Source organism: Danio rerio, chromosome 12 (assembly GCF_052040795.2).
Source record: "Danio rerio strain M-AB ecotype USA chromosome 12, GRCz13ab, whole genome shotgun sequence".
In the NCBI taxonomy this organism is placed as follows: Eukaryota; Metazoa; Chordata; class Actinopteri; order Cypriniformes; family Danionidae; genus Danio; species Danio rerio.
In genome coordinates this window covers 6689620-6698597 of record NC_141032.1, presented here as the reverse complement: position 1 = coordinate 6698597, position 8978 = coordinate 6689620, and the positions used below count along the sequence as shown (strand labels likewise).

General features: G+C 35.0%; 1 protein-coding gene across 5 annotated transcripts in view; it reads right to left on the bottom strand.

Moving 5' to 3' along the window:
• Nucleotides 1-3189: 3189 nt before the first annotated feature.
• The window catches only part of sgms1b (sphingomyelin synthase 1b), a 48826-nt gene continuing 43037 nt past the window's right edge, over nucleotides 3190-8978 (bottom strand). For 2 of the 5 annotated variants that reach the window (XM_087275274.1, XM_087275275.1), the window contains exons 4-5: nucleotides 5650-5816; nucleotides 3192-4320 (exon numbers count right to left, since the gene is read on the bottom strand). In XM_087275274.1, the coding sequence (XP_087131400.1) occupies nucleotides 4251-4320; nucleotides 5650-5816 (237 nt within the window). In that variant the 3' untranslated portion in view covers nucleotides 3192-4250. 5 annotated transcript variants of the gene reach the window in all.

Genomic DNA, 8978 nt, shown 5'->3' with positions numbered 1-8978 from the left:
ACTGAATATGCAGTATATCACGTGTGTGTGTGAGTGTGTGTGTGTGTGTGTGTGTGTGTGTATACAGTGCCTAGCAGAAGTGAGTGCATACATTTTAAATTAATAGATGGTATATGATAACATTAGTCAGTAAGCCAAAATTTTCACCAATTTTACAACATAAGTTCATAACACCCAAATGAATATGTTGGGAAAAAAATTTTAACTAAATTTGTTACATTTTTTTTCTATAAATAAATCCAATCCCGCCTAGCACAAGTACTGGGGCTAGGGAATGCAATGATACAGTATTTTCAGCCCAAACAATCACTGAGCCACCCGCACGCTTCACTCAGGGCATGCAGAAGTATGTTGTTGGGGCTTCTCCACACCCTAACTCTCCCAGATGTGACAGTGAAGGTGGACTCTTTAGAAAGCATGTTTCACACTGTCCACAGCCCGAGATTTAAGGGATAATTAAGATATAAACTATTACTAGAACCACCCGTGCAGAATTCCGCAGATTTTTAGCCAATCATTAATTCTGTTTATTTACTTGAGTTAATGTGTGTAAATATATATTTATTCAGTTTTTAATTAATTTTAGTAATATTATTGAATAATATGAAAATGTTCATCTGATTTAAGTACAATGCAGTTTGAGCGGTAATATTTTCTGTCTAGTACTAGAAACCTGCTTTATTTACCAAATAAAGTGAATCTAATTGGATATACATTTTAAACATTAAAAGTTAAGAATATATGATTTTTTATTTCATATATTAAGGTTTTAGTTATGATACTCCCTAAATAATTCTTAAGAAATCCGCAGACTTTTACCAAAATTCTCTGTAGAAATAGCAAAAAACGTTCGCAGATTCCGTCTGGCCCTAGTTATGACATATACAACTGCAAGAAATAAATTCATAAGATGTAAACTCGCACTGTGCTGTCTTTACAACAACCAAAACAATCACAGTATCGGATAACACATTATTAAATGAGGAGCAGGGGAGGAATTTAAAGCAAAAATAGTAATAATAATAGTAATAATAATAATTCTAATAATAAATAAATTATTAAATGAGGAGCAGGGGAGGAATTTAAAGCAAAAATAGTAATAATAATAATAATAATAATTCATTCATTCATTTTCTTTTTGGCTTAGTCCCTTTATTAATCTGAGGTCGCCACAGCAGAATGAACCGCCGACCTTTCCAGCATATGTTTCACGCAGCAGATACTCTTCCAGCTGCAACCCATCACTGGGAAACATCCATACACACTCACACACTTTAGGTTACCCAATTTACCTATAGCGCATGTCACTGGACTTGTTGGGGGAATCTGGAGCATCTGAAGGAAACCCAGGCCAACATGGGCTAAATATGCCAACTGACCCAGCCGAGGCTTGAACCAATGACCTTCTTACTGTGAGGCAATTGTGCTACCCACTGCACCACAATGACACCCCAATACTACTACTACTACTACTAATGATAATAATAATAATAATAATAATAATAATAATAAATACTATAGTGTTTTTGAACTATATTAAAAAGTGCAGCTATTATTATACTGTAAGCCTGCTGTAAAGCCTATATATTATAGAAGCTGATTTAGTCTACAACCCTTTAATGAATGCTAAAGCATCTGTAACCAGAGATATGTCGGGATTTTATATTTATAAAAGTAAATATTAAATATATAAATATATATTTATTTATTAATTTTTTTACTAATATCTGATTTTACACATAAAGCTGCTGTACCTCCTCTATAGTTTCATAGTTTTTTTTTGGGAACTTTCCGTCATCAAAATTAGACCCAATTTTTCCCATAAAGATCCTGATGGCAGATCCTGGAGGGCTGGTGTCCTGCATATTTTAGCTCCAATTTGCCTCAACACACCTTAACTGTTTCTAGAAAGCCTAGTAAGAGCTTGATTAGCTAGCCCAGGTGTGTCTGATTGGGGTTGGAACCAAACTTTGCAGGAAACTGGCCCTCCAGGACCGAGTGTGGACACCCATAGATCATTGAAAATGGCAGAATCTCAGGTTTAATTTGATATAACGGCACATAGTCTGAATAATTATGGTTCAGATGTGTGTAAATATAAACTTTTTCTTCAAGTTTGAATTTCTCAAAAAGATGAGGCCAATATTTACTCCAAATTTTTTTTTACTGTTTGTTCAAACTACTTTTATAAAACAAGCTGAAACAAAATTCAGTTTTTTTTTGGGACAACTTAATTGTTTTATATTCAATCCACTTAATTTTTTGTCCCAACACAAATCGTTTGTGTGGAACCCAGCATTTTTACAGTGTTTGACAGAGCCTAACACAGTCAGTCAATATTAAAGATATCAACATTATATTTTGACAGAATCTTCTTTACATTGTGTAGCACAAATATACACTCACCAGACAAATATACACTCATGGGCTACAGCAGCAGGAAACTGAGGCTACAATTCACAAATTGGACAATAGAAGATTGGAAAAACGTTGCCTGGTCTGATGAGTCTCAATTTCTGCTGCCACATTCAGATGGCAGGGTCAGAATTTGGCGTCAACAACATGAAAGCATGGATCCATCCTGCCTTGTATCAACAGTTCAGGCTGCTCATGGTGGTGTAATGGTGTGGGGGATATTTTCTTGGCACACTTTGGGCCCATTAGTACCAACTGAGGATCATGTCAACACCATAGCCTACCTGAGTATTGTTGCTGACCATGTCCATCCCTTTATGACCCGTGTACCCATCTTCTGATGGCAGGATTACACGCCATGTGATGAAGCACGAATCATCCCAGACTGATTTCATGAACGTGACAAGGAGTTCACTGTACTCAAATGGCCTCCACAGTCAGCAGATCTCAATCCAATAGAGAACCTTTGGGATGTGGTGGAACGGGAGATTCACATCATGGATCTGCCGCAACTGTGTGATGCTACCATCTCAATATGGACCAGAATCTCTAAGGAATATTTCCAGTACCTTGTTAAATCTATGCCACGAAGAATTAAGGCAATTCTGATCGCAAAAGAGGGTCCAACTCGGAACTAGTAAGGTGTACCTAATAAAGTGGCCAGTGAGTGCTTGTTAAAAAAATAAATAATCTGCTGGGCTTTCACAGAGAAGGTGACATTTAACGTGTCCACATGCAAAATATATTTAAAAAAAAAAAGTGATCAAACAAAGCTGTGTACTAATATTTGTAATTTATTTGTTTGTCAACAGACATCAGAAAACCTCCTACTTTTAATGACAATATAGCAGCTTGTTGTATTGGGTGGTCAATAGGACAGATCCTCTGATTCGCTCATGGAAATGATAAATCACATCGTCTTGTCAGTCCAACAGAAACCTGGAATTCAACACCATAAAACACCTGTCGTCCGACTTAAACAACTGTGCAAAACAAGATCCCAGAGGAAAACACTAAACATAACGCAACGAAGACATTAATAAATATATTCAAAAACAATTAGAAATGATAACAGACGATGGAATTAGCTTTGCGGACACTCTCGTGAAATAACATTCAGGCGACGAGGTAAAACATCTCGCATGAGTCGCAGAAAAATGCGAAACACTGAAATAGTCTGTGAACGAACATAAATACAAACGAGCAAGAGTTTGCTCTGAAATCGTTAAGGCACTGTGGAGCATTCGATCATCCGAACGATATACGTCATCTGTAGCTCTCGAAGTAAAGAATTAGTTCAAAAAATAAAATTATGTCCATATAAATCATCTGAAAGCAAGTGTTATCTAGAAAAATCGAAGTCTGTACAAAACTGATTCTCATTTCTAGCAAAGAGATCAATAAATTGCTTGTTTGATATCTTGAAAAGATGGCTTTGTGGCTGTAAACGGGGGCGAAGATACTTGGCTACATTACCAATTTATTCAAAAAACAAAACAAAAGGACAAACGTTTTGCGTGTAATGCTACGACAAAAAAAAAAAAAAGACGCTCATCACTAACCGTAATTTATTGTTCTCCGCCACAAACTTGGTAAGTTTACATCAAAAACTCTATCCTGCGCAAGGAAACGAGACGTTTTGAATGAGTAGTTTGATAACTAAAGGGATTAGTAACAATTTCAGTCTTGTTCTGGCACTTCGGGTGAGTTTTTTTCCAATGAGAAAGCTAGTCAATCGGAGTCTATCCGTGTGTATTTGACATGGCTCCAGTGCAGCAATCGCCATGAAAAGGGTTTCTGGTAGTGACGTGGAACAACGGCAGGAACATTGCTTTCTAGGTACTGGAAAAATCGATACCACCACACATTGGCGAAGAAGTTGCTTTGTGATGTTTCTTTGAGCACCTGAAAGACATGGAGGTTACGATCAAGGTTATTTCAGTGAACCAAAACTAAGACTAAAACAACACAGTAAAATATCTGTAAATTATCAGTTTTGGGTATTTTGTGATTCTATTTCTGCTTTTAAATTGCATTATGGGACTTTGATCTTTCTTCCAACAACTTTTAACCTTGAAAAATTCGAAAAAGTGACTTTTATGAACAAATTTATTAGTTTAAATTGATATATTGCCTGGGATGGTGTTGTATATTATGCTACAAAAACCTTTTCTGTACATTTTCTGTTATTTTACAGATACATTTATCTATATAAACCCATTTATCTATATATTATTACAAAAATCAGCAATAAAAGTCACTTTGTTAAACTGTAGAGTTGAATTTTCAACATCAAAAGTCGACAGAGCAGAGATCAAGGCCCCATAATGCAAATCACAACCATAAAAATATAGAAAACCCTTTTGAATTACATATGGAATTGAAATACGGAAACTGTTAATTAACATATTTTTCCTACAGTGTATTGGTCCTTTTCGTTAACTGAAAAAAAATATAACCTTTTGAATTAATGAAATTTGAAAGTAAATAAAAAAGTGACTGAAATAAAATAATAATTATTAAACATAAATAATAGTTTTCAATAGAGTAATAGAAAATCTGACATGTGGCTGTTTATAGAAATACCAGTAGATGGCGCTCTTACAGACAAATACACTTCAGTCCAGCACGTTTATATAAAGAAACATGAAACAATATTTCAATATTTACTTTAACCATGACCATATACCGTATAAAGACATTTGTCCGAATTTATAATGTTAATTTTTATTTGTTGAATATGTATATATACATATACACAGTTAAAGCCAGAATTATTAGCCTCCTTTGAATTTTTTTATTTTTTTTTTCCAAATGATGTTTAACATCTAGCTAGGACATTTTCACAGTATGTCTCTTAATATTTTTTCTTTCGGAGAAAATTTTATTTGTTTTATTTCGGCTAGAATAAAATCCGTTTTTAATTTTTTAAACACCATTTTAAGGTCAAAATTATTAGCCCCTTTAAGCTATATTTTTTCAATAGTCTACAGAACAAACCATCATTATATAATAACTTGCCTAATTACCCTAACCTGCCTAGTTAACCCAATTAATTTAGTTAAGCCTTTAAATGTGACTTTTATCCGTATAGAAGTGTCTTGGCAAAGATAAAATAAATCAGTTACAGCAAATAGTCTTGAAATATATAAATAATTTAAAAATGCTAAACTACAATAAACCAGACAAATGGAAATTGTGGCATGTGTGAGGTGCTATAAATGAATGGCATACTTGTTGGTTGGCCATAGTGTGATACCACCAGAAAAGGCGTGTGGTGATGAAGTAGGCCACGACAACGTCAATGGTGTAATGGTCATGAGCCAGGAGGATGCAGAACACTCCGACCGCACACAAAGACCAGCAGCCCCAGTGAAACCACCAGAACCTTCTGGGAGAATCTGTGAGGAGAAAGAAGGTCACACTCTTTTTTTATTCATTAGAACTAGTACACAAGGTTGTACCAAACTTGTGTGTGTGTTTTTTTGTACACACAAGTTTTTATTTTATTTTACAAAACGTTTGAATTCGATAGCTAAACACAAATAAGTGAATTAACGAATCTCCTTCACTGTAGCTTTCATGAACTAAATATAGCAAACAAAAACTGTACTACAGTAGATGTATGGGAAAACTAACATAATGACAAAACTCACAACAATTTTACTAAAATGTTTTCACTTTTACTTTAATTTAAAAAACAAACTATTTTTTGTGTTCTGGGCGACACGGTGGCTCAGTAGTTAGCACTGTCACCTCACAATAAGAAGGTTGCTGGTTCAAGTCCCAGCTGGGTCAGTTGGCATTTCTATGTGGAGTTTGCATGTTCTCCCCATGTTGGCTTGTGCTCCAGTTTCCCCCACAGTTCAAAGACATGCGCTATAGGTGAATTGGATAAACTAAATTGTCCAAAGTGTATGTGTGTTAATGAGTGTGGTGTTTCCTAGTACTGGGTTGCGGCTGGAAGGGCATCCGCTGTGTAAAACATTCATTCATTTATTTACACTTAGTCCCTTTATCAATCCAGGGGTCGCCACAGCGGAATGAACCACCAACTTATCCAGTATATCAAAATATTATTTAAATGCTTAAATAGGATTCGATTTTACAATTTAAAACTTTATATTTATTATTAGAAATTTGTTTACATTTTTTATGGTATGTGATAGCATGTGCTTTAACTGTCCCCTAGAGGTCGGTGTTGTCTGAAATCACAGAAATGTTCACCCACACTCCTTGATGAAGAGATAGGTGAGGGTCAGCATGACTGTATGGCCGCTGTATAAGTAGTCTCCGCACATGTTATGAGAGCCGGTGATGGTCAGACCTCCTCCTGCGATCAACTTCATCACCCGCCGCATCTGAGACTGCCAGTCTCCATTCACCTGCCACACACACACACACACACACACACACACACACACACACACACACACACACACACACACACACACACACACAGTAAAAACATTAACTTATAGTTGTCAGACTTCCATAGTTTGCTGATTACTATAAAAAAAAACACTTAATTTTATAAAAAATAGGCTCATTTTACAACTCCACTATAGGGTTAAACAGTTACAGGTAACCATTTCTGAATCCATTCAGATTATGTCTTGTAGAAACATAAAATTTTTTGATAAAAGGCTCATTTTCTAAGTAACTTCGAGTTAAACAATCGTGTTTTACCATTTTTTAATCTATTCAGCTGATCATTGGGTTTGGCGGGAACACTATTAGCTTAGCTTAGCATACATTATTGAATTAAGACTACATCATTAGCATCTCGCTTTAAAAAAATTCAAAAAGACTTTTGATAATTCTCCTATTTAAAGCTTGACTTCTTTAGCTACATCGTGTACTAAGACTAACGTATATTGATTGAACCAGATTGAGAGAAGAGTTCCTAGCCATTTTAGCCTAGAAAATGGCAACTTTTCCTTTTCTGTAATGCTGAAGATACACAGGGCAATTTTTTTAAGCGATGTTGCTGGGCAACTTTGGGAAATTATGTCATAAATGGGCCACCAGGTGAGACACAGGGTAACTATTTAAGGCAATGGGTTACAGATACAATATTTTTTCCCATTCTTAGTAGAAAATCAGCCAAGCGATATCGCTTTGCCTGGCAACATTGCCTAAAGAGTTGCCCTGTGTATCATCAGCATTAGTCTTAGTACGAGATGTAGCTACAGAAGAGTCATGCTTTAAATAGGAAAGTTATCAAAGCTCTTTATTCTTGCAAGATGCTAATGGTCTAATCTGATTTAATGATTTATGCTGAGCTAAGCTAACAGTACTCCAGACAGAACTGGAGATTGGCTGAATGGATTTAAACTAGTTTACTTGAAAAATGAGCCAACTTAAAAAAGCAGAGTGTTCCTTTAAGATGCACAACAATAAAGCAACAAGCAGCTTCTACAGTCTGCAGTGTTTCTGTCGGGGCTTTTGCTCTTCAGGAAAGCAGATTCTAACAAGGCTGAAAGAGTTTCAGGCCTTGGTAATAAATGTTTCCTGCAGGCCCTGTGATGTGGATTTCCTGCCTTCTGAAGCTAATGTGTGTTCATGACATCCCATACACACACACACACACACCCAAACACACACTGGCAGCATGGCAACACTTGTGCAGTTACAAACACAATTTAATTTCACAATAATATTGCTCATTTTCCCCTCAGACTCCGGAAGGAGGACTACTGGTTTGGAAAGAACAGTTCCCTTTTATAATATTACTTTTTTTTTCTCTCTCTTTCTTTTCTTGAGGTTGTGTTGCTGCATTTTACATAGATGATGAAAAGTTTACATTTTGGCACCTGGTCAATTTAAATTCTGGGTACAATTGCCAAAGGTGTTTATTATGTATACTTGAGTGAATTACAATACATGAAGTCTTTTATTTACTAGTTGACAAACTACAAAACTACCAGAGAAATTCTCAATTTTTAGGTCAGATTTTACCCCAAAGCTTAGCAAATTAAAATAAGACTGTATGGTGTCATGAGAGTAGCTGTCAAAAATAAAAAAAATACTACTTAATAGATATTTCCCAGAATATTACCACTACCATAGTCTATCCAAACCTTTTTTCCCACAACCACAACCTTTAGTAATAAATCAGGTAAGACTGCAGGTTTCAACAACTTAAATTTAAGATATTTTGAAGACCATTATGAATGAAATTTTAGATTTATAGGCTAAATGTTTTTTTTATATCCCAGTTTGTCCTATCAAATAATGATTAAAATTTAATACAGTAAATAATACAATAAAAATTTAATAATGAAAATGAGAATAATATTTCACACATTGAGGCAGTCAATTTGTGTGTGTGTGTGTGTGTGTGTGTGTGTGTGTGTGTGTGGATATGTATATATAAATAAATAAAAATTCTCTATTTTGTTGTTTAACTGGATTTATTAAGTATGGGTTTGAGTAAAACGTAATCAATTGTTTTATTCTATAAAGTATAAAAATGACAACAGGTCAGAAAAACATTTGTTGGTATTTAAAAAAAAGTCAGGGTTATTCCATCAAATATAGATTTTTTTTTTTATATTGAA